The following is a 26753-nucleotide window of genomic DNA, read 5'->3' on the forward strand; positions in this document are numbered from 1 at the left end:
CTTTCATCCATGGGCTGGTATGGAGACCTGGGCAGCAGGCTGGGATTACAAACCAGAACTGAGGTCCCAGCACTCAACTCCCTGCAAATGGAAACCAGACTGGTTCAAGCACAAGCCTTCCCTAGGGCAGGAGGAGTGCCTGGATTTACACACCCTACCCAAGTGCTTTCTCAAGGGGTACACTTGCTCCAGGATCACATTCCCCTCACCTCATTCTCCCAGCATCCTCAACTTCCTAACATCCTGCAGGCGTTTAAAAAAGCCATCTAACACACCTCCCCACAGTGTAAACAGTGAGATTTAAGGGAAAAAAACCCAACCAAACAACACAGCTCTCCAGGGGTTCTGAAATCATGCTGAAAGTTATCAAAGCCAAGGCTATTTACATGTTGCCCTCTTGGCTGTGTTTCCCTCAACAAAGAATTGTGCTTTCAAACACTGATGGACTAAAACTTCTCTGAAGAAATGTACACAAGGTATGTACACAAAGTACACTTTACACAAAGTAAATGTGTGCTCTAGTCACTTAATACCTGCTGGACTTGCCATAAAAAAAAACCTCTATGGTAATTCTCAGACTGACTAAGTGAAATTTCAAGTAGAATAATTCCATTCTCCTTATCCCTAAAGCAAGTACAAGAGGCCTAGAAGAAACCTGGAGAGGGTTTTTGACAAGGGCATGTAGTGACAGGACAAGGGGGAATGGCTTCACGCTGACAGAGGACAGGGTCAGATGGGATATTGGGAAGAAATTCTGCCCTGTGAGGATGCTGAGGCCCTGGCACAGGTTTCCCAGAAGTGCCCCATGCCCAGAAGTGTTCCAGGTCAGGTTGGAGGGGACTTGGAGCAACCTGATCTAGTGGAAGCTGTCCCTGCCCATGGCACAGAGGTTGGAATGAGATGATCTTTAAGGTCCCTTCCAACCACATCATTCCATGGTTCTATGACATTTCTTTTCACTCAGCTTCTTTTTGTAAAGACTGGTTAATTTACCCAAAGCCCCAAGCTATTTATAGAGAGATCAAGGAGATCTCCTCTACAGTTTCCTGTGTTTGTCACACGGCATCTGTCACAATGCAATCAAGGAGATTACTCTGTTCCAACTCATATTTCAAGGCAGAAAGTCATGGATTCTGAGAAGTCCTGAGCAAATAGGGGGAGATCAGTAAGTTTGGGCTAGAAGGGAACTGCATTTGCCAACAAAGCCTCCTTCCCAGCAAAAGGCAACACACAAATAAATAATTTGCTAAATACTTGGCACATCCAGTCTGTAACTTTACACAAGAGAAGTGCTTGTGCCTACACTGCTCCCTCCACATTCTCAGCTGCAGCCCTGGGAGAGATGGGCAGCAGCCAGTAACTCACACCAAAGTCCTAATTTCAAAGAGCAATTTTTCATTAAAATTCACACCCTGATAAAGTTGGCACTTGGATAAACTTTACCACATGTGGCTTAGGTTGTGTCCTCCTATCCTTATCCCAGCCCAGGGCAAAGAAGTTTCCTGCTTCAGGAGGGCTCTTTCAGTCTTTGATAATTCGCCTAATCAGTCCTAATTAGTCAGAGTCATTGAAGAGCCTTCTGCCCTACTAAAGAGTCATTCCCTCAAATATGGCACTGCAGAAATTGTTTCCTGCTGAGGCACTTTGGAATGTCTGCTTTGCAGAACAGCAGCATGAAGAAAGGTGCTTGCACCAGAAAGACACAAGGCTAATAAAATCAATTCTTGACATTTGAGACAGCCTCTTAAAAGCAGTCACTGGGTATGCATATAATCACACTCCATAATTACACTAATTTGCACAATTAAGAGCTTGATAAACACCATAAATTTAAATGAAAAACCCCAGGCACAGGCTGGTGCTGCTACCGGAATATTTTAAAATCCAAAATATCCGACACTGCTGATGACAATTTCTGTAACCACGCAACACAAGAGCACCTCACTGAAATCCAGAGAGATACTTGCCACCAAATCAAAAGAATAGGGACAAAGCAATAAAGTAGCTTCTTCTACAGCTCATCAGTGTTGTTTTCTTCTGAACCTCATCATTTGGTGCAGTCACAACTGACACAACAGTTTAAATGCTCCTGAGATGCCTGTCTCCTGCAAACTGCCCACTCCCTCCAAAACTTCCAAATTACACAGAGTGCTGCTATTAGAGAGCCAAGCTGAGGCAGAAATCCCAGGGCAGGGAACAGACTTTAAACAGAAACAGACTTTAAACACACATTCACCTGGATAACCATCTTCTCCACGGACAATGCTTTGGCATTTTGTTGCCATCTCACACTGGAGATGAGAGATGAAAACAACAGCAATACCCAACAGCTCCTGCCACATTTCTCCTCCCAGGCACCCAAATCCCTCTGAGCAGTTATCTCTCCCATCAGACAAGATGTTTCCCGCACTCACCGCTCCATGTCTTTGCCTGCATCAGCATTTTCCTCATCAGGCTTGTCATACTGGAATTTTTACCCGTGCTGCCTAAACCTGCTCAGGCCCAAACCAGGTGGAAGAGGTAAAAAAAGCCACCTGCATCTTGTGTGTGCCAGCAGCGTGGCTTTCCCTGCAGAGCTGCCCGGGCACTGGAGCAGCAGGGCTGAGCACACACGCGTGCATGCACACGCACAGGAAGCCTGGGACTGAATCAGTGTTCAACTCACTGACTTCCTTCTCCATGCTGCAGTATCTGGGCTGTAAACAAGCACTGCACATGAGCTGAGCGAAGCCGAAAAGTCCAGCAGTGAAGGACAAAAGAAGGGAGTGGCTCCAGCAAGGAATAACTATTTTAAATACACAAACATCTTCCCATCAGATTAAAACTAGCTTTTAAATTAGGCAGATTCTGAAGCCATTGTTGTGACAGGGTAACACAAGACAAACAGGAGACGCTGCTTCCTCCTCTGGAGAGGTCTCCTGGATTTCCAGGACGAAGAGTCCCAGAAGCATTCCAAGTGCCTGGTCAGAAAGTCTTCATGAAAAGAGTTTCAGTCACTCCAGGGATAGAAGCAAAGAAGGGGGAGGCAGGTGTAGAAACAAGCTCCCAGAAGAGGTACCACCAGCTACAGCTGCTGCACCTTGCAGTGCAGGAGCAATGGAGGAGCAGAGGAGGATGCTGAGCTTGTGCACAGGTCAGAGCATGTGGCTTTGGCTACCAGCCTGCCCCACAAGCCAGTCCCCACCCCAGCTCTCCAGGAACAAGGTCAGCCTGGCAGAAATGAGTGTGTGTGCAGGGATTTGGCAGGAGTCAAACACATCCTCCCCAGCATGGTTTCAAGCACAGCCTGCTCATGCTCTGGGAGATCCCCAGCTCACCACACAAAGCCTCAGGCTCCTTCAGCTTCCAATGGCTCTTCTCCACCATTTTGTGGCATTTCCCTCACACCATCTCCATGTCTGAGCAAGCAGAGCACGCACCAGCATACATCAAACCCTTTTGCACAGGTCCAGAGGGCTCTAACATTTGCTCCACTGCTGGCAAAAAAAGCTCTGTTGATGGAGAAGACAGCAGACAGGTCAAGTTCTACTGACCTAAGATGCTCCAAAGGAAGATGCTGATTTCTTTGACAATTCCACTGGCTCCCCAGCAGGTCTGTGCACTTGGCAGGCATGATGAGCAAGGGCAAGCAGAACCCATGAGAGACACAGCAGCAGGCAGTTGTGTCCAGTGCTACACTCACAGACTGTGACAAGCTGGGTGGCTCTGGACAGTGCCCTCCCTGGTGTGTGAAAGGAGAGAGACACACACAGACTCTGCCCATTTGCTCTCCAAAGCTGCATGTCAGGGAAGCCTGCCACATACAAGCATCCTTGGAAGGAGAGAGGATGGACAGCAGAGCCTTGGTCTATCCCTGAGGATCAGCCAAACAGTGACCACTCTCAGCTTGGCTGGGACACAGACACAGCAGCCCTTCTGCTCACAGTATTCCAGTGCTGGGAAAATGCCAGTGCAAAGGTGGACCTTCCCCAGCCACCTGGGGTGGGAAAGGCTTTGCAGCACTAGAGACCCTTCCTGTGTCTGAAAGCACACCAGAGTTACAGCAGGTCTTGGTCTGGAGCCTTCAGCAGGCTGTGTCCTCACTGAAAACACCAATGAAAAGGTGCCTGACCTCCATGTGGATTCTGGAGCCAAGCACACTGTGGCTGGGACAAAAGGCTGAGTGAGGAGAAAGCCAGGAGCTGGGCAAGCCTCAGCCTCAAGATGAGAAGTGCCTGTCTGAAAGAGCTGCTATCCTATGTGTTTTCAGATATGCTTTTTATTTGTCCTTCTCTCAAAGACCACTTATCTCATAAAAGACCTTTTTAACATCTAAACTAAAACATTGAGAGATCTGCAACTATTCAAAGACCCTTTTTATCACCATCTTGCAAAGCTGGCTACTGAGGACCCCCATCTTTTCTTACTCTCTTAATGAGGCAACAGCATATTCTTCTCCCCTCCTCCTTTCACCTTCTTTCAAGAAATTAAATTCTTATAAAAGTACAATAAATTGCTGATATCCCTTAATGTTAACTGTGAGATCAAGGGGTTGGAGTCAATAAAGAAACAGTGCTGCTCTCAAAACCAGAGAATTCACATGAATCTTTCCAGGTACAGTGCAGAAGTTTGACAGCAATCCTCCACATAAGAGAAGCACAGCTGCAGAGAGGCAAGGGAGCACAGGGCAAGCAGTGTGAAAGCTGAGTGAAAGCCCAGTGGCCTTTTGCTGAAGGGCTCCTCCTCCTCCTCCTTCCACCACCTAAGCCTGAAAAGCAACACTTCATTGTGGAAGGATTGCACCCAGTTTCAAACCTCGTTTCCATTTCAGCAGCAAAAACTTGCCAACACCTAAGAGTTGGGCTGAGCAAACATCCCTCCACCTTTGTTCCCTTCACTTAACCGGGTTTGGGTTGGAAAGGACCTTAAAGATCATCTCATTCCAAGGGACAGGGACACCTTACACTAGGTCAGCTTGCTCCCATCTGGCATTGAACATCTCCAGGGATGGGGCAGCCACTTCTTCTCTGGGCACTCTGTGCCAGGGCCTCCTCACCCTCACAGGGAACAATTTCTTCCCCATATCCCATCTAACCCTGACCCCTGTCAGCCATTCCCCCTTGTCCTCCCTTTGTAAAAATTCCCTCACAGCTCTCTTGAAGCCCCTTTAGGTATCAGAAAGTGCTGTAAGATCATCCTGGAACCTTTTCTACTCCAGCCTTTCTTCAGAGGAGAGGTGCTCCAGCCTTTTCTTCTCCAGATAATTTCCATGGCCCTTCTCTGGACTTGCACCAACAAGTCCTCATCCTTCTTATGAGGGAGAGGTTGGTGTAGTCCAACATGCCACTAACTGCCTCAATACATATTTTTATGTACACATCTACCAAAAGACATTCAGAATTTAATTCTTCAAGTGTAATGAAATCACTACTACAGCACAAAATATAAATCATTTCTTTAATCAGCCAAAGTAGGCTTCACATTAGCGCCCTTACCTCTGCCAAGAACCAAAACAATTCCCCCATAAATACTAACAGGGTTCCTTGGCAGGGTGATGGGATTATCACAGGGAATCTCAGGAGATCCTGCAGGACACTTCAGATTTGCACCAATGTACAGCTCAGCTCCTTCAGGCAGCAGAGGCTCCTCAGCCTGGTTGTGGAGGGGTTCCATGTAGTAAAAATAAAAAGCCCTGGGATGAGACCACTTGGGAGCAAAGGAGAGAAAACATTGCTGCTCCCAGAAGCAGCACTCTGAGGAATCAAAGCTCTCCATGCTTCAGAAAAGAAAATGTGATAGCAACTGTGCAACTCCTCACTGTCCCATCAGGAGAAGAAAAACAGTCTTGAATCTGTGACCCATTTAAGGTCACACAGAAAGATGAGTTTGGTCAGTTAAGCCCTTGAAGAGCTTTTCTGGGACAGACCAACACTAACATATGAAACGGCAATAGGAGAATGGAGAGCAGCACACAGGCTTCAGACCAGCAAAGTCAATGCTCAAACTCTTCCACTTTCAACACCACTTCCCCAGTGCTTGGGGCATTCACCTGTTACACACCAACTGAACAGAATGTTCTGCACTTCACTGGTGAAAAGTCAATTACAGCTCCTCACCTGGCTCCAGAAGCACCAGGAATCATGCAATTTCCTGAGCTGAGCCCAGGCTTTCTTCCAGCCAAGGCTTTCAAACAGGCTTCAAAGATTTAAACATTAGACTAAAGCTTCACCAGCTGCACTTTAAACCTGTGCATCTCCCATTTGCTTCCCATGTGGTTACAGAAAGTTGTGGTCAAAGCTTGTTTCAAACAGAACTATAAGACCAAATATATTTTTAATATTACATATAAAAACATCAATTAGAATTTTTGCTTCAGTTACAAATATACTCAAAACCAGAAAAAATTATCACCTTGGGTAGGTAGAATCACAAGGTATATTTTAAGGTTGGAATCTCATATGTTATGATACCTGATTTTGGACCACAACAAAGAGGGTGCAAATTCAGATCACATTTGTACTAAGGATGCACCAGCTCCTCTAATTTTACAGGCTTTACCAAAAAGGAAGGACATCCTCTCCCCACCCTTAGACACTGCTCCTTCTATAGACTCTACAAAAAAGAAGAAAAAGAAAACAAAAAAAAATCCCCAACAAGTTGACACCCAGCACAGTGACCTGATGTTTTCCAGGCATTTGCCCTCTGATAAGCACAGAAATGCCTTCTGCTGGGCGTTTTCCCTGTTAACCTTCCTGAGCAGAAACATTAGTGCTGCAAGAACACGGAACCCAATGCAGTAGGTAATGATACTAAATATAAGCATGAGTCAAATCACTTTGTTTCTCAGGCAGGCAGCTCAACAAGTTGCTTCAGAACAGCAAAAATACAGTCCCTGTGCAGACCCTAGAACAGCTGATCATTCCTCATTTTTATGGGGTTTTTGGGGTTAAGCAGAATGTATTCCTAGAAATAGAGTTTCACAGAACTCTGTGAAACAGATGCCCTTCAGCAAATTTTTTACAGCAGCTGCTACTATGAAACACCCTCATCACCAGTGACCATCTAAAAAAACATTCTTACAACTGGCCTAAGGAAAATGAGGGACAGAAGAAAGCACATGGTACATATCCAGGGCACTGCTGAGATTGGCCTCAGGTTGCTGCTGCCAACAAAACCACAGACTCATAGCATGAACTGTTTGGGCAGGACAGATTAAACTGCCTTGGTGGCCATGCCATGAGTGAATCTGCTCCCCAACTCCTCCAGCTCCAGCAGAAAGGCAGGATAAGCCCAAAGTGTTCAAGCCAAGTCTCAAGGCTGGCACAGTGACAGAAAGCCAGCAGGAGATGCTTCCCACCATGCAAGGGACAGTGGGAGGCTGCTTTTGAAACAGAAAAATACACACTTGTTAAAAAGGAGAGATTAAATATCTAATGGACAAGTCAATGGAGGAAATCAATGATGCATTAATAGCTTCGATCATTCTCAAAGTATTTGCACAGTCTGCATTCAAAGATTCTCTTGGGGGAAAAAACCAACCAAACAAAAAAACCCCAAAACATACCACAGATCAAAGTATTATTAAAAAAATTAATAAGTTAGTTATTTAAAGTCTACCTCTACAGATACTCACAAACTCCCTACCTACCATCCCCACAAATTGCATCCAATCTGAAAAAGCCATCTAATTGAAAAACCCCATATTTTAAGCATCTCCAATACCATGTCTCTCTCTGTACATTAACTAGGAATTAAGATAGGCAAGGAAAAGAACACTGAGACTACATGGGAGATCACTACTAATTGTCTCCAGAGACAGTCTTTATTTGGGAGCAGAAGTTTATTTATTTACTATGTTTAAATGCCAATTGCAATTCCATATCTCTGTTTTGCTTTAGCAAAATTTAAAGCAGAGTGAAAATGATCAGTACCTGCAGGCAGCACTGGCACTGCTGTGACTGATAGAACAATCAGGGTTTATGGGCCATGGAGAGCAGGGATAGGGGATGTGGGGAGAAGCACATACCCTTCCAGAAATATGCTAATAAAATGACATATTGTCTTCTTGAATCCAAGACATCAAAACCAAATGTCTCTAATAACTCTTGATAAGACAAAAAAAAAACACCATAAAGAAGTCACAAACATGGAGTCACCCTTTTTTGCAGCAGGAATTCTCTAAAATGCAGCTCACTACTAGATCCAAGTCTCTGCAAAAACCAAAACTTCCCAGGAGCTGCTCTGCAAGTTCTCAGTGCAGGGCTGAGGTTCACCCTCCCCTCAACAATAACACCCACCTTGCCTGTGGAGGTCTGAGCACGTGGCACAGCCTTCACCAAGGTTTCCAAGAGCTGTTTTAGCTCAACTTTGTCAAACCTCAGTCTCCTTCCCTGAGTCAGGTGTCCCCTCCTTCCCCAAAAATGCACATCCTCTGGAAGAAGTCTGCTGTCCCTGCAAGAATTTCTGCAAACATCTTATCCATGTTTGCACAATTCATAGTGATAAAGAAAAGGAGAGAGGAGGACAGGGAGATCAAGTCAGGTCCTTTCACAGAGGGATATGGGGGTTTCATGTCCTTAGTGGAAAGGGACCTCAAAGTCCATCTCATTCCACCCTCCTGCCATGGGCAAGGACATCTCCCACTATCCCAGATTGCTCCAAGCCCCCTCCAGCCTGGCCTTGGACACTGCCAGGGGCAGCCACAGCTTCTCTGGGCACCTGTGCCAGGGCCTGCCCACCCTCACAGGGAAGAATTTCTTCCTAATACAAAATTTAAATCTACCCTCCTTCAGCATGAAGCCATTCTCCCTTGTCCTGTCAGCAGCTACAGGTGGTGGCAGAGCAAGACAGGCAGTCCATGACTGCCTGCAATTGTCTGCTCTACCTCCACACAAATCCTGCAAGGATAAGGCAAAAAATTCCCCCAAAATATGAGCTATACACAGTAACAAGTATTTCTCACCTCTTACACAACAGTCTCAATGAAGAAATTAAGTTTCTTGGAGTTCATACAGTATTTTAAAGTGCACTCCAAAAAAAACCCACAAAAACAAACAAGTGAAGTTTCAATTTCTGTCAAAGGGTTTTGATAAGGAAGAATTTGTAGATTGTTCTCTCTTCTCCCACTGCTCTCCCTCCCTTGGGACACAGGCAATTTTCTACATAAACGTGCAGGAAAGACATACTAAAGACTGCTTTGAGCTGCAATTTGAGCCAGACAGAAAAAAAAAAAAAAAAGAAAAAAAACAGAAAAAATACAAAAAGAAGAAAGAAAAAAAAAAAAAAAGACAAGAAGCTAAATTCAGAAGATGGGAAATCTGAACCAAAAGATGAAAAATAACTGCACAAATGATGCCATTGCCAGTAAGGGGTAAAGCCTTTGTGGCTGAGCCACAGCAGCCAGTGCCAGCCTGGCAGATCTCAGCCACAAGGAGCTTTCAGCAGCTTAATTGCCTCCCTTAACTGGTGAGTGAATAACTCAGCATCCAGACAAACAGGAAATTCATTGGAAACTGAACAAGAGACAGCCAGTGGCTCATTCTGCAGGTTAATGTGCTTTTAAATGAAATGAACTATAAAAAGATTACAGCTTCCTAATCAAACCACACTTTTTAAAGATGAAAGGAAAGGAAAAAAGGGGAAGTCAGAGAGGCTGAGGATGGGAAGCTAAAATAAGATGAGGTATCTACAATAGATTAAATGGGGCAAAACCAGAAGAAATATGCACTTGGGTTAGTCTTTACATACTCTCCTGGGTCCTCACACAGGACTTTGCAGTCCTTCACCCAGAGTGAGCAAAGCTGGGAATGCAGAAGGCATTTCTCTAGAAAAAAATATTCTGGGCTGCATATCAGACAAGTGCACTTCTATAACCCCGTGCTCAGCACAAGGAGGAAATGCTGTTTGCACCTGCAGAACATCCATCTCACTTCTGACCACTGTTACCACAGCACTCTCCCAGTGTTTGCCACCAGCTCTGCTGGGAGGTGAGATAAATGATTTTCTTGTCAGCAGCAGTGCAAAGAAAAGCACATCAGATCTCAGCCTCCCCTGCACTTCTTGTTTTAGAGGAGGATTTCTAGCCAAACTATGCTAAAAAGACAAAAGAACAAATGTCTCCTCACACAGTTTACTTGCTGGTGCACCACAGAAAGAGTACATCATTCATTAGCATGCTAATAAATTTTCTGTTTCATTGCAGGATGCTGCCAAGTTAAAATAACAAAATACTGTTATTACTCTGTTAGTTCACTATCTTATCTTTGTAAGTAACAGAACATCCAGCTAACTGACAGTAATTGCAGCTTTGGCTACTCTGCAAGGTACAAGAGACTCAAAGGTATCCATTTCCCTCCTTCTCATTCACCTCCTGGTGCTATAAAATTTATTCATTGCAGCTCTATTGATAATTTGAAAGTCTGAGATTTATCATATTGGCACCTGCAATAAATATGAGAAAGATGCAGATATTAATCTTTAGTTAAAGGTTTTCTTTACCAAGAAGGTAAGCCAACCAAAATGACCACTTTAAAAAACAAACAAAGAAAACAACTCCCCACCTTTCTCTGGGACAGTGCTGGCAGTGAAAGGTCACACAGCTTTCAGTGGGAGGTGATACTGCTTTAGGAATATGATGAAACCAATCCAGCACAAAACAAACAGAACCAACTGTTCTGTCTGTGGACTTGTGGGAGAGCACAGTGCAGAGCCACCCTCCAACCTGGAGTGATCCTCCCAGCAGGAATTTATAATCTTAGAGGCCAGACTGCTGAGTTCCTGCTCAGTAACAGCAGAATAAGTTTGCTGGTCTCTTCTTTTCTCCTCCTGGAATCTCCCTTTTCCCCACCACAGACCAGACATGCTGTTGGCAGACAGCTGCCAGAAACCTACTCTTAATCCCTAAACTTGGGCACATCAGTAAGGAAAACAGGAGATCAGAACCACAGGAGAATCTTGTAATTTGCTCTCTGAAATAACCCTGAAAGCCCACTGCAATCCACGTGCAAAAGAATGTGTTTTCCCTCAAAAAACCTCAAATGAGCATTTCAGTCCCATGTCATCGTGGGAATCACAACTGCCCCTTTTGATAACTCATGGATTCCCATGTTGGCTGTGTGAAACTCTGAACAGGCAGCCCAGTAAAGCAACTGTTTTTCCTTTAGCAGAACAGAAAGACAGTTGTTTTCAATTGTTTTGCACAACTCTTCCTCATGGCCCTTGTATTTTAGTGTTGATGAGAGATAAAAAAAAGCTACAAGATGTGATTTGCTTTTTTGGGCTACCATGTCTTCACACCAGATTTCAGGTGTGTTGCTGAATGGTATTTTGTGAACTTTCCCTCCTATGTGCTGGCATTCCTGGGCTTTTTTAGAATTACAATTAGAGGACACTAAGCAGGAAAAAAAAACCCACCGACCTTCATCACTTTCCTTGTTTTCAAACATTTGTCTGGAGAGGAGGAAAGCATGAAGCAGCATTTATGAGATGCCAGTTTTACTGCAGAAATCAGGAATACCTTTAAGCATAAGCAACAGCTGCCTTGTTTACTGGGGCAGAGTTGACCCAACCACTCCTTGCTGTCTTGTGAGTGGGACTGAGTCACCAGTCGGCTGCAGAACCTCAGCTGAGGGTTATGCCAAAGCTGCTCAAGTTTTTCTAAGAGGGGGTAAGTCAGTCAGACATTTGACAGCCTGCTGGACTGCAACCAGGGCAAGCAATAGGCAGACAAAAATGCAGTTCCCAAGAGAGAAGCTCTCCCCCCAGCACAGAATAGCTCTGGGATACCATTTTTGTGCAAGGCAAAAGGAAATCTGGACCCCCAGAGCATGGATTCACATGCAAACTCACCACTGGCATGTCAATAACTGCCTGGAACAATCTGTGCAAAATGGTTTTATGTAAAAGGACTCTCCCAAATAAAAGTACAAACATGGAATTTGAGAGAGGGAACTGTGGAGATTGTCCCCTTGGCCTGCAGAGAAGAGAAGGCTTGGCCTCTTTGGGGCAGCTCCTGCAAACCTTTCTAATTCTGCAACAACCTGAAAAAGAACGCAGACAAAAGATGTCCTAAAAAAACATCCCTCTCAAAAGGATAAGAATTTTAATCTAAAAATGAGCAAGATGGCACTACTGCTGCACGTGGGGCAGCAATAAGGAAGGGAAGCACACGGACAAAAGAGACAGGATGAGAAATACCATGAACTGCAGAAGAAGGAAATGAGAGAGGAGGAAGAAGAGAAATAATAAACCAGACTGATTGTTTTGGGAGTGGAAGAAAAGATGAAATATAGGAAGTGTCATAATTAAAGTGCACATTATTGCTTCTTTCCTATAAAACCACAGGGGACAGGATCATACAGGTATTTTCCATCTCATCCAATAAGCACACATCCCCCAGCTAGTGAGTGCCAGGTGTATTTTTCCTATGACTTGAGGAAACGCTTGTATTAAAATTAAAAATAAAAGGGAATGCTCACTTAATCTGCTCTGCAACCTGAATCCCCACTTATAAATGGCAGGGCTGGAGACAATGAGAAATTGCTAGATTACAGAGGCCTCTGCAATGCAGTGAGCAACAGCTGAGGGGTAAAGTTGGAACACCACCAGCGGGCTTCAGAATGCCAAATTAAGTTTGCTTGCACAGTTGTTGCTAATAAAAACCACAAAGCCTTTCTCCCTGTCTCTGCACCACCTCATTCATCCTGCTCCATAATGCTGAAACACAACTAAAATCAACAGAAGAGTCTCAGCAAAATAATCCTGTCTCCAACACCTTCCAGTATTCCCTGCAGTCAAGGGAACAGAGATGCTGCAAAGCCAGGTATGGCTTTACCGAGGATCCAATGTAGCCATGATATTTTCTGAAAAATCTCTTTGCCAGGATTTTTCTCCTGAGAAGCCTCAGAGGAAAAGAAAAACAATAATTATTTGCTGCTGTGGAATGCAACAGGTGCACTTTTGATTGGTCCATGTTGGTTGTTTCTAATTAATGGACAATCACAGTCAGCTGCCTCAGACTCTGAGCATTACAAGCTTTTGTTATCATTTCACTTCTTTCCTTGCTAGCCTTCTGATGGAATCCTCTCTCTTCTATTCTTTTAGGATAGTTTTAATATATCATTTTCTTTTAATATAACATATATCATAAAATAATAAATCAGCCTTCTGAAACATGGAGTCAAGATTCTCATCTCTTCCCTCATCCTGGGACCCCTGTGAGCACCACCACAATCCTTCACCATGGCAGTGAGGATCCTCCACAGTGGTGAAGTCCATGACTGACACAGGTGGGATTTGGCACTCCAAAGACAAAGCACCCCAGCAGGAGAGGCACTTCCAAAAGTGCCATTGCAAGCCAGTGAAGTCACGACACACAATCAGACAGACAAATATTTTCATACTATGTCATGGATAAGCAGAACTTGCTGATGTTTATTGAGAGGCCTGCTGGGAGCTACAAATGATTTCTTCATTTTTTAAAGGCACAAACTCCTCACCAAGAAGGAAGGGCTGTCCTGCGACTCAGAGCAAATGGAAAGCAATAATGGGCACTGAGCTGCTCTGTCAGAGCTCAGTAATTACATGAAGGAGCTGATCTGTTAGCAGCCAGTCTAAATACAGCCCCTCAAGGGGCTGCAACTCAATCACTGGCACTTTGAAAGGCACAGTGCTGCTCCAAGGGAACTGCAGCAGCAGAAGGGAACACCAGACATGTGGTTATCAGCAAAGAGGAATTACCTACTTATGGAATAATAAATTGTGCTATAGAAAAAAAAAGAAAAACCATCATGCTGCAAGGAACTTCATTTCACACAGGCCACATTTAGAAGCACATCAGTTAACTCTAATTTGCCTTAATATAGCAGATTAGCAATAGAAATTCTCAGCTTGCCTCTAAAGTGGAGGATTTCCCAGCTGCATTAGCACAGTGAAAATCACAGCACTGTGATTTTCCTAACAGTTTTATTGTTGGGAAAATGGTTTTGGCTTTAGAAGGGAGCTTCTCCTGCAGTAAGGAAGATGTCTCAGGGAATTGTTCAGCCCAACAGGTCTTTGACACTGAACCCTACCAGGCATCCTCCTTCAGACAGGGGGAATAACTACCAGAGTACAATGCATTGTGCACAGCAAACTGATCCCAAGAGCCCCCAGTAAAATTGTGCTGTGGCCAAAAGAGTCATCTTTCAAAGGAACACGTGCTCCTGACTGCTTTCTTGTGTAAACAACACTGTAAAACAGGTATTTACTTTCACAGGTCAAGCTTACCAAAATTCATCACATAAAATATGTGCATGTTTTCTACAAATTCAGATTATTTCCATTTTATTACAGTCCTACACCTAATGACCACAATTCCACAGAACAGAAAATATTTGGGGAAATACTTAACTTTGCTAAACAACATCACATTTTTTTCTTTTTGCAAGGAGCCACTATAGATGTCATCAAATCCATGCATGGCCCTCAGCCCTGTTTAAACCCTCCCTCCATGGCACAACATACTGTTCTTCACAAAGAGCAGCCCTACTTGCATCCTAGACTTGTTCAAAATTGTTCTGGCTTTTTAACCATGGTTAGAAAAAAGGAAATGCTTCTCCATCACTCACCTCTCCCCATTGCAACAGGGAGAAAGCACAGAGCAGAAGCTGCTCTTTTTTTTTTTTTCCTCAATCTGTATTATATGCAACCCACAGGAAAAGCCCTTTAAAGGAGGAGAATCATTTGCATGTAGCTAAGCCCAAAAAGTCAAAGAGCAGACATGAGGAAGGCTGCCCAGTCAGATGTGGTGCTGCATTCCTTAGAAATACTATCATTTCATTACATTCCTCTTCAAGGAATTAGGCAAAGCTGCAGTACTTCTGAAGATGAATGAAAGGAAAATGGGATAAAGAAATGAAGGCGTGGCAAACCCTGGTCAGAAACCAAAATGACAAAGACACTCCTGTAAATAAACATGCTTTGTTGCCTGCCTTTTATTTTGCATCTTTGACATACTTCTCTGCTTATATTCCAGCATATGTTTGTTTTTTCTTTAGGAAAAAAAAAAGAAAACTGCACACAGCTTGGATTGTGTCTGTGAAAGTGTAATTCTGTATGAGCAGGGAACAGCCACAGGCCAAGTCAGCAACTTTCAACACAGCTGGCATCAGGGATTCCACAGACTATGGTCCTTTTGTTACCAGAGCTGAAGGATGTCAAATATTTTGCTCATTTGACTAGCACATGTTGCTCTATCCTACTTGGATTTTATGCAGTCTAAGCCTTCAGTCTGAAATAGAAAGGAAGTTTTCAAAATCTGTAATTTTATATTTCCAAATGTGACTGAAGGATCAAACATGAGTCCACCACAGAAAGCAAACTGATTGCTTTTACAAGATGTTCATGGTCTAAAATTTTTATCATCAAGTCTGTAGTAAAGCAGGATACTTTAATTATAATTTTTAATCAGCCATTTTTATGAGGTTTTCTTCAACAGAAAAATAGAGGAGATGGAAAACCCATACAAGAATATGTTTGAAAGATCAGATATAAAAGGCATAGCAGCAGATCTTAAAGGGAAAACTTCTAATTGAACAATGCTAAATGTAAATGAAAACAAAAGTTGAAAGAAAAAGGTTGCTACACAGTGTCAAGTGTTCATTCATCAGTAAGGGACCTGCTGCAATGTCACACTTGGGGCTGTGCTCAGACACCCCAATGCCCCATGGCAGCAGGTGCTTGCAAAGGAAGAAGCTCCTGCTTCTTTCTGCCTTTGTGTTTTCAGGTGGAAAACCCACCCTAAAAATCACTTCCTTTCTAATACACAGTGTCAGTTTGTGATATTATTTACTCCAAACACTAACACAAAGACCACTCCTTGTGCTCCTGAGAACAACAGTCTCCACATGCAGTTCCTCGGCACAAGAAGTCACCACCATAAATCACACTTTTATTACCCATGGTTTTCCCTTTAGGTTCAGTTATGCTGCACCACCATCAGGGTTCTTTGGGGCACTCACACTCCATGATCCCAGGGACTCTCTTACAGTCCATGAGGTTTTTCTTCTGCATTATACAATTCTCAAGCTTTCCACTAGTCATCCTTGGGCCAAGTCCAGCTATCTTGTTCAGTATCCAGCATCTCTCCAGGAAGAACATACACACCACACTTACAGAGACACTTCAGACCCCATCCCTGGGCAAAAGTCACAAAACAGGACACAGGTGTGCATGAACATCCAGTCAGAAACCTTCTGGGACTGCTGCCAGTAAAGAAATAATCATAAGAACAGGTTTATTCAGCAAGAGAAACTATACCAGTTATGCAGGAGGCCTTCTTGTTCCTGTTGCCTATTTAGGCAGTAAATCTGGACTGGGTTTAAGGTACAAGGCTGACTCCTGCATGGCACTGCATTCATAAAATAGATAAGGAAAATCTCAGCTTGCAAACTAAAAATGAAATTCAAGGCAGCTATAAGTGTAAAACAATGAGGAGGTAGAAGAAAAAAGATAAGGACACTTCTCTGAGGCCAAGTATTGAGGCAACTGTTGAGGGAGGTTTTCCTTCATGCAATCCCTCCTTGGTGCAGAGGAACACTTCTAAGCTAAGCTCCCACTCACTGAAATTCATCAATTAAATTGGAGCAGATACTTTGAAACAAGCTTCAAATTACAGAGAGTGGCCCTCAAGGCTCCTTGTAAAATTTATTTCTTTAGGTAATCAATAAAATAATAAAGACTGGAGACAAAGGGGCAAGACCAGCACAAATATCCTACTTGAAAAAAGACACCCACAGTAAAAATAACTACCAAACTCCTCACTTCAGCCTTCAGAAGTCATCTTTCTGCTGCCCTGGAACAATAGGGCTGTGTTCTCTTTGTGAGATGTTTTATTTCAGCCACCACACCCAGTTCTGGGAAGGGCAGGACGATAGCCGCTGATTTGTTTGCAAGATGGTGCAAGGTGAAGTCAAAGTTACTGTTCCTGTATCCTGTTCAATTTATTTATTTTTTTTTTTAATTTCACACTAGTAAATATGGAGACAAAATTCACTCATTTGCTAAAAGGAAAAGGGTGCACAGCTTCCACCACCTCACCAGCTCAGCCTTAATTGGCACAAGCTTCAAAGCAAGAAAAAATTTTTCCCTCCCTACATTCGAGCCTCAACTTCTGCAAAATCAACACCCTGCACAGAACTTTCTTCAGGAGGGAACAAGTCAAAAATCAGATTTGTTTTGCATATAATACCCTGAGCTTATTTTCACTTATGACCTAGATAGCCAAATTATAAAAATCCAGACTAAATCAAAATAAACCAGCACATGCACTGGGGGAGTGTTTGTCTAATGTTTAAGTTGTACATCACATGGTCCTTTATCCAGACTGGGGACCTGAGGAGGACAAGCAGAAACCTTTTTTAAAAGCCTGTTGTATTAACCATCACTAAGCTGGCCACTTGGCTGAAACAATAAAAGGATTTCAGCCAAGTGAGCATTACTTCCTCTAGACTGTCTTTTAAAAATTAAACTCTGGAAAGATAACAACAGTCATGCTCAGAGCTAATTATAGCAGAAACATTGCAGCAGCTAAAAATGCTAAAAAGAAGTGCTGGGAAAGGAAGGAAGGTAGCTTAAAGGGAAAAAAAAAGCAGGGAATGACAAGCCTGTCATATGTGTGACACTTGGCCTTCGTGCAGTGCTCAGAGAGAGGGAGGGTAAAACCTCATCAGATCTGTGCACAACCAAAGTCCCAAACTCTGAGAAAGTCAAAGACACACAAGACCCAAAAATGCTGCAAGAAACCAGGAGATGTACGAGCAATGTGCAAATTAAGTGGAAAAATTAAGAAAGGATTCTCACTATGTTTTTTATCCCAGCTGAGAGCACAGCTCAAAAAAACTGTGCTGCTCCCATGCTCACACCCAACTGTGAAAGCCCAGCCTGGGCAGGGCACAGGTACGAGGCTGTTTTATTTTAGGCTGTTTTATTTTAGTGATTTTAACAAGAGAACTGTAAGCCTGCAGAAATCCCAGAGCCATGGAGCCTCGTGAGGAGCAGCAGAGTGTGCTGCCAGCCTCCCAGAGCAGCTGATGAGCAATCTTGCTCTCATGTATAATCTCTACTTGTGTTTTCTTGTCATATTATTTTCTTTCCAACCCTATAATCAAACGTTTAGAAGCTACTTTGACAGCACACATACTACTTTGTCCTTCTATTCCTAAACTTTGGCTAGTAATCAGGTGATCCAAACAAGGGCAGACTACTCATTTGTTTGGGAGTGGCAAATCGATGAATGGAGGAAATTCACAACACCCTTTGCCCAGCACTAAACCAGGTTAGTAGAACCTTCCCTTCTGGCTGTGCCTTGGGGAATCACCTCCCCCCCTGGGATCAGCAAGTGTGAGAGCAGTAAAATACCAAGGAGAAAATGAGAAGGCTCTGGTTAATGAAGCTTTCCAACAGAGCAGAGTATGTGCACAAACTGCCTTCCAACACAGGCCCACCAGAGGATCTAACACAGGCTGCAGGATGCAGGGGGATCCACCAGCATGAAATGACTGTAGAAATGACTGCAGAAATGACTGATGCCTCCCTGCCCTCCCCCAAAAATCCTCCAATCATTAAGGCTGGAAAAAGAAGGCTATTTCTTTCTGCACATTCAAGTAGCTGTGAATTCATAACTTCTCAAACCCACACACACTAACAACTGTCCTCATTTAAAAGATTTCTCACAGTTGCTACAAGCCAGGAATAAAACAGATATGAAAGTACTGCAAAAGGCACTAGAACAAGAAAAAAATGTCAGCAGAAAAGATACTGGAAAGAGAGGGAAAAGTTTTGATGCTTACTCATGCTAGTTATATGGCAGGATGATTTTCCCCAAATATCTGTAAAATCAGCTTGTAAAGTTGGAAAATAAAGTTTCACCATCTGTGAAATCAGCATAAATACCAGAGATTCTGATCTGAAAAAAAGTTCAACTCCATGCTAGGTGGGTTAAAAAAACCAGTGGGTTTGGTTAACTGAGGATGCCTACTCAAATGGGACAGTATTCAAACAAATGTACCCTAAGCTGCAGCACATTATCATTCTTTATTCTGCATGGGGGAAAAATAATCCTTGAGACTGGTCAGGAAAAGGAGCTGGGACAATGTTTGATCACAAAAATAAAATCCAAAATTTAAACAGAGCTGAAATTGGGAGAAAAAGTAATTTATAATCAGTTTTGAGAGAGGGTTGCAGTCTCCTCTGTAAGTCACCTTTCTCTGTATCTTGTCTCCAACAGCAGGTGCAGCCAGGTAGGATATTGCTCTAAGTCCATGATAAAATGCCATTTGTCCCTGCAAACACTAATATTCATCAATTCTGCCTGCAGATAAAGCAATAAATGTTTGCTTCCACAAATGGAGGCGATGTTATTTAAACCATGATCTATTCCAGTAAATCTGAGCCAGATGGGCCAGGATTCAGGGATAACTGAACTTGCTGTGCTTATGATAAGGGATTTAGAGTGACAGAAAGCCTCGTGCTGGGACATGTGGGATCTGGTAGATCTGCATTTGCTCTATGGAGATGAATGTCCCACAAATACACTGCTCAAGGTCAGTGAGCCAGAACAGTTTGGAGGTAATGGGTCCATCCTAAAAGAGGGGACCCAAATTCCAGGCTGTTCTACCAAGGAACATCCACAGCATCTGGCAGGTCACTGCAAACAAACCTGATGTAAGTTTTTGACATATCCCATTTTTCTCTCTCTCTGGAAACACTAAGTAAAAGTTTGGGGAGAAGGGGGAAAGTAGGAGAGAAAACATCTCTCAGATCACAAGCATAAGAAATAGAGGGAAAATGTATTCAAAGCTAAATTTGAATAATATTTTTCTTTAGAAAGTGATACAGTGTCTGTGATGTACTGATACCAAGTACACACAGAGTAACTTAAACTTTTCCATCTCATATAATCAAAATACTGTTGAAATGAAGACAGGATTAAAATATCCTGTACCTCCAGCTCCAACTTGGCTACAGCTTACTTAAACTGTTGGGGGTTTTTTTGAGCCAGCAAAGAAAGAGTCAAAGGTGTTAACAGAAAAGTCAGACTTGTACTCTGTGACCACGAAAGCCAAATTTATCCCCTCCAGCAAAGGCTGACAGAGCCATTACTCAGGCAAGGCTTCAGATAAGGCAGCACTGAAGTGGAGTCCCAACATAATGCAGGGGTCCCTGCTCTTGGTTCATCTACCACAGCTGTTAATACAGTGGGGGAAAGGGAAACAAAAGAATATTAAAAAAAAAAAAAAAGGCAAGCTTGCATGCACTATTTCTACAAAAAAAAAAAAAAAAATAGAGGCACAAGGCTACATTAAGATGATGTTAAAAACCTGGCATTTTTCTAATGAGCCAGTATTTTAAAGATGCTATCTGAAAGAAGGATCAGACTAAAAAGGCTGCAGGGCAAAAATGAAGACATGAAGAAACCAATCACATGTATATTAACTAAGGCAGCTGCCAAAAGTTACTTAAAATGTTTAATTAGACAGGTAAAACTAGGGTAAAATCTAAGTGCCCAGGTTCAGTGAACAGAATCTGTGCAATTTCAGGCATGAGAGATGCTGTGCATCTTTGTATCCTCTGTCAGTCTGCTTTCTAATTGTGTAACTTCAAACCCCAACACTGCTGATAGCATCTTGCTGAACTTCTAACAGGGAGTTTTATTTTTCCACTTGAGAAAAATTTTAAATAAAATAACAGAGCAATTCCTTTACACTCTCTATTTCTCACTTCAGCATCACCCTATGAACTTCAGCCTGCTGATAATATTAATATCAGTGTTACTAAAGGCTTAGAGCATGCAAGAGGAAAGACAACTCCTTTTTTTGGGCTTTGTTTGGAGTAAATGAGGAAGAAGCTGAGATACTACAAGTTGAAACCAAGGACAGAAAAAGCACAGAATGAGTACATGTTGCATAGCTTAAAATAAGCAAAAAATATTACTTCCTCATGGTCAACCTTCAGATCCAAGGAGAAGGAGGAAAAAAAAAAGTCTCCTTCCAACAGGAAATGAAGGTCAAAACCACTGAAATCAACAACTTAACATTTGAGATGGGGAAAAATAAACATATTGTTATTGATGTTCAGAGGGACAGGGTCAACAGGCAGCAGCAGTTTCCTACACCACTTGTTAGGAACATGGCAAGTTTAAAAGGCCATCATATTTGTATGGATTTATGCCTTCCCTGATTTTATACAGCAAAATTGCAACTAAACTAAAACGGAAAAACAGTGAACAGCTCAGGCTTAGCAAAACAACCTTCTAAACCTGTTTTCATCACATCTCCTGATTTAATGGCTGGCATGACATGTCAGAAGTAAACGAGCTTCATGTAATTATCATGTCTCCTGCTTGATCTCTGTCTTCCTCAAACACTTCTAAAAGAGCAAAAACATTGCTTAAAATACAAGTGCAAGGAGCATTTCATCTTTACAGCAAAACCTGTTTCTTCTGGTCTTATCATGAGAGGTGCTTTTACTCCTATCTTCTTCCATCTTTACTACTTTTATCCACGTTGGTGTTGAAACACTGTAAAAGTGTGCTGCAGGTCACAGGCTTAAGCACTGCTCTTTTCTTCCTCCTTTTTTCCAAAAGTTTCTTAGAAACCATTTCTTCCTGCAGCAATGAATCTGTTCCTCTGCACCAGACTGGAATTCCAAAGCCTCTTTGTTTACTCCCTCATTTGCACACAATCCCCAACCCTCTATTTTTACAATAGTGCAAGTTCTGAGAGTATTCAATTTCTTAATAAGCTGTCACTGGGAAAGCCTCCAGACAGCAATAATGCTGACACTTACCAGCAAGCAGGTAGTTTCAAAAAAGAAAAAGAATAAAATAAAAAATATCTAGACTTGGCTGTCTATCCTCAGTACTAAAGGATATAATCACTTCAAAAGTGTCATACATTTTACCCATGCTTTATTTCTGTTACAGAGGTTTTGATAGGAGGCTTTGACAATTATTACATTATTCTTGTGCTCTTTTCTTAGCTCAGTAAATTTAGCTAGTGCATTTAATGCATCTTTAAAAACAGGTCTCCCACCCCCAAAGCCTAAACAGCAAAAAAAGGGAGGTGAGGGGGAACCATATGCAGAAAAGGGATAGGTTAGAAAAAATCAGCTTTACACGCTAGAATTGTTGATTATGCCACTATTTTGCTGGGAGATTTTATTTTGATTTCAAATGCTCACCTAGCCTTCCCATACCCAGCTTTCACATCTCCTAACTGATGTGCTGCAACTCTTCTACTTGCTGACAACGAGCTTGGGAGAGTGAGAGACACAGAAGAAATGCTCAAGGCATGAAGACAGGTATTCAAAGCTACTGGTGGGAAACAAACTAGGGAAGCAGGAGCTTTGGAGTAATCATGGGCAACATACAGAACAGGAGATTGTCATAGAAACTGAGCCAGGACAGGACTTGGATGCAAATGAGGGATCCCAGAGGATGTATGTTGTGATCAGTACAACAGTTTTTGACATTTCTGGTGCCACTCCTGAGCTGTGAGTGAAGAAAAGCAATATAAGAATGTTGAGTTGCAAGGCTCAAAACTATGTGGTGCAACAGCCTGAAACTCCACCAGCTTCAAGAAGCTGGCAGTTGTCTTGAGCTGTAAAACCATAGAATGGTTTGGGCTGGAAGGGACCCTGAAGGTCATCCACTTCCAGCTCCTTGCCATGGGCAGGGACACCTTCAAATGTCCCAGGGTGCTCCAACCACGTCCAACCTGGCCTTGGAGCAGCCACAGCTTCTCTGGGCACCCTGTGCCAGGGCTCCCCGCCCTCACAAGGAAGAGTTTTTACTTTACATCTAATCTAAACCTACTCTTTCATTTTGAGCCCATTTTTCCTTGTCCTATCATTCCATGCTCTTGCAGTAAATAGTGTCTCTCCATCTGTCTCATGGGCTCCCTTCAGGTACTGAAGGCCACCATGAGGTCATCCCAAAGCCTCCTCTTCTCCAGGCTGAGCAATCCCAATTCCCTCAGCCTCTCCTCACAGCAGAGCTGCCCCATCCCCCTGATCATCCTGGTGCCTCCTCTGGATACTCCAACAGGTCCTTGTCCTTCTCCTGCTGGAACTCTGCAGCAGAAGGCAGCTCTACACAGATTCCTAATCCCAACAAATCTCTGCCATTTAACAATGCTCTACTCCTACTTTCTAGATTCCCTCAGCCTTTCAGTCACAGCATGAGCAGAATACAAGGCTTCAGTTGTTATTGTCAGCAAATAACACACATACCAAACCAAATACTGCAGCACCAGCCTCCTTGTTCAAGGTGCTGGATGTTTGCTACAGCAAATTGTTTTCCAGACACTTGAAATATTTAAATAGAATATGATGTGACTTCTTTGCATTGACTACCAAATAAAATTATAAATTCAAAGCTCTCAAAACTCCCTGAGTGTTTTCTGGGAACACCCCAAATGCACAGAGAGAAACTGCTGAAGCAGCATAACCTGGAACATGAAATTATAGTGGAAATACCTATAAGCATTCTTGTAAACAGATCATGCATGGCTGATTGGGATAAAAGCTGATGTGAAAGACCAGATAACCTACTGAAATATTCAGCTGCTGAGGATATGAGGGAAGGAAAGGCTATTAAAATGTTTATTATGGTAATCATAGAAATTAATTTGAAAAAATCAGCTCCCACTGTACAAGCCTCATAATGAGCTTATAGCCTAAACACTGATGCTTTGTCAGATTAAGCAGACTTTCTTCCTTTGTATTTTTTGATGTGATATAGCTACATGCTGGGTTTTTTCTTTAAAAGACATCTTCAATATTCTATTACCAGAGAAATAGGGCTGGAAGACAGAAGTGTCAGCCTTTGAAAGGCAACAGGATTTAAAAATGAACTGAGGGGGAAAAATGTCCTGTAATCTGTTAATATGAGACCTTTTAAATTTTTTTTTAAGCAAGTTAATGTCATTTTACAGTTCAGAACTTGGGTTACAGAGATAACAGGATTTACATGATCATGACAATTTTTAAAATACCCCATCACTGCTACTAAATTTTACTTGTCCTGCAGACAAGTCAAAGCAATTTTCTACTTGCCAGAGATGATAAATCAGTTGTCGGGTGACACTGACAGGTGGATTTGTCAAATCTCCCATGAAGAGCTTTGGTCTCTGCTTTCAGGCTGCCTGTGAACTCCTGAGAGGGCAGTAACACAATTGATTAAGACACAGATTAGGAAGAGTTTGGATTTCTAGGGCTGCTCCCCCTTTCCCTAGCTTCTCTGGTATTTTTCTTTCTGCTTTACCATCCAAGTGGGTGCACAGCATCAAGCTGCTGCTGGGTTTTATTCTAGCATTTCACCCACAGAATTCCAGTTAAAAGTAGAACAGTTTAAAAAAGACCCTCCAAACCACACACTGCATTTGAAAATACATTATTTGGTTTAAAAATAATGATTTCTCTTTTCTTCCAGACAAAGGCACACCTTCAGAAAGATAAGAATCAAGCCCCATTTTTTCTCCCCATTTTCTTTGCCACTATATAAGTTACTCAAAAGAAACCACTGGTGTTTGAGTGAGAGCAAAGAAGCTATGGCAGAGATGTGTGAATGGAAGTTCATACCTTGTGTGTACCAGCCACAAAAAACATCCACTTACTATGAGTAAAGGTGGAAATGTTCTAGTGAAATACTTTGTGTACTGACATTAAACAAGTTTGACAAGACAACTGAGGCAAGCTGTTCCCTTTTTAGCCCTTTCTTCACAAAATAAATGAGGATGGTGTTAATATTCTGTCTGGGCTGCACATCTAAATTTGTTTAGGAGCCATGGCAGGTGTAGCAGACTAATTTGGAAAAACAACAAGCTACAGATAGTAGAAATTAGAAAATGCAGAATAAGAAATGTTTCTTCTTAGTACCCTTGGGAGTCACACCCCTTGGGCACTGGGGTGATGCTCCAGTGCTCTGCAGAGACTTTCCTGATGCAAAGACAAATACAAGCAGCAGCTGACACTAGTCCAGCAGATAAGAAAAGATGGGAAGGCTCAAAGTGAAGCCCAGAGGTAGAATCTCAAGTGGAAGGCTCCTCCCAGGCAAGGGAGTCTGTCTGTGAGGCCTCTCCAGGAGCCATTGAGCCCCACCTCACCTTTCAGATCTTTCATACAGACCTTGGAGTTGAGTTTGACCTCTGGGACTTGCTCTGCTCCATCTCCAGGACACTGCAGGCATGGCTTCCCTAGGATTGCACAGAACTCTGCTGTGTTTGACATGCAATTCCACTGCTCTGAAGTTCACAGAAGCAGGAGATGGAATTTCCATCCTGCCATACAAAATGTGAGCTACTTCCCAACTAAAAAAAGGCAACTCCCTACTCATGAGCCTGTTCACTGAACACCTGAAAAGAGTAAGTTTTTATTTTCTGTCAGCAAGGAATGCCAGAGAATTTGCAGGTTTCAGATGGAGCATTGGTTTTGCTGTGTCCTAGGATAACATTTTACTGTCCTCTAAATATCCACATTCAGTCCTCAAGATTAAGGACTTTTTTATATCATTTTGACAGGAAGGTAGTTCATCCTGATTCCTGAGCTGTTGTAAAGCAGGTCTTCTTCCTGCATGTTATGCTCAGCATTACAGTAAGTGGGGAGAAAGACATTTCCAGCCAGTGACAGAGCCTGAACAAACTGCCTGGCAGCAGCACTCAGTTCCCTGTATTCCCATTTATCCAGGGCTGAGTCAGAGCTGCCTCCCCCCACTGAAAGGAGGCAGTGTGGAAATGATGACAAACTGTTTCAGAGGCTACAAGATGAACTAAGACCTTTGGCATTAGTGTAATGCAGACACAATTCTAATTCTAATAAAGTCATTTATTGGAGCTGCTAAGTGCAGCTGTTCTTCCCTCACTGTACTACGAGCAGCAAGAGTGAAGCTGAGGGGTGAGGCAAAGAAACCAAGAGGGAAAATGAAATAAATCATTTGGAAAACAGCTGGACAGTAAAATGGCCAGCCCTTATGCTGGAGAGCTCTAGATTTACACTCCCATTAAGATGAAACTAACTGCCATTTGTGTAAGCAAGCTGGATTTTAAAAGACACGTGTCTTTTAAAATTAATTTGCAGTTATTTCTAAAGATAAGCTGTAACTGGAATAATACTCTTGCCAGAGGATCCAGAGCAGAGTTGCTCAGTGTCTTGAGAGGCAAAAAGTTTCTTCCTTGGAAGAGCTGTGATTCCCCAGGAAAAATATCTGAGGATTTCTTCCTTGCATGAATAATTTATGTGCTTTGGTAGTCATAGTATTAGAGAGACAATTATGAACAGGAGATAACCCTTCAATTTTAAAAGTTGTTACTAATTCAGGCTTCATTTGTACTACTGTGGAGGAAAGAGAATCATACTAACCACTCTCCTTCTTTCTGCTGTCACAGGAAAATTGTGCAAAGCACAGAGCCAGCCAATATCTCTTTTAATCCTAAACCAACAGCATTCAGACTGCAATATGAGTTTCAAGGAAAAAAAAGTGAAAAAACCCACAGAGGAATAATACCCATGGTGGCTCATCAGCATATTAAGGAGATTGCAGATTGTCAAATCTCTGGAATCAGATGCTGATAATTCAGAGCTCCTGCCCAGCTCAGATTCCAAGCAACAAATATATTCTGCACGTGTTGGGGAATAGATTTGCATTCATTGTTTCCTATATGCTGATGAAGGGAAAGATTAAAAAAAAACCCAAGGTATGAAACTCAGTAGCTATCCCTCATGGACACCAATGTTTCACT

The 26753-nt window shown here is 42.7% G+C and overlaps 1 protein-coding gene across 3 annotated transcripts in view; it reads right to left on the bottom strand.

The window, feature by feature from the left end:
- RASAL2 (RAS protein activator like 2) overlaps nt 1–26753 on the bottom strand; it is a 165316-nt gene that overhangs the window by 125041 nt on the left and 13522 nt on the right. The window contains exon 1 of one of the 3 annotated variants that reach the window (XM_071435892.1): nt 2415–2569. The exons of the other annotated variants lie outside the window; for them this stretch is intronic. Coding sequence (XP_071291993.1) covers nt 2415–2463 — 49 coding nt within the window. The 5' untranslated portion in view covers nt 2464–2569. Of the gene's footprint in view, nt 1–2414; nt 2570–26753 lie in introns of those variants that run through there. 3 annotated transcript variants of the gene reach the window in all.

The sequence above is a fragment of the Agelaius tricolor genome, unplaced genomic scaffold, assembly GCF_023055355.1.
Source record: "Agelaius tricolor isolate 1412-34295 unplaced genomic scaffold, bAgeTri1.0.p SCAF_11, whole genome shotgun sequence".
NCBI classification, from domain to species: domain Eukaryota; kingdom Metazoa; phylum Chordata; class Aves; order Passeriformes; family Icteridae; genus Agelaius; species Agelaius tricolor.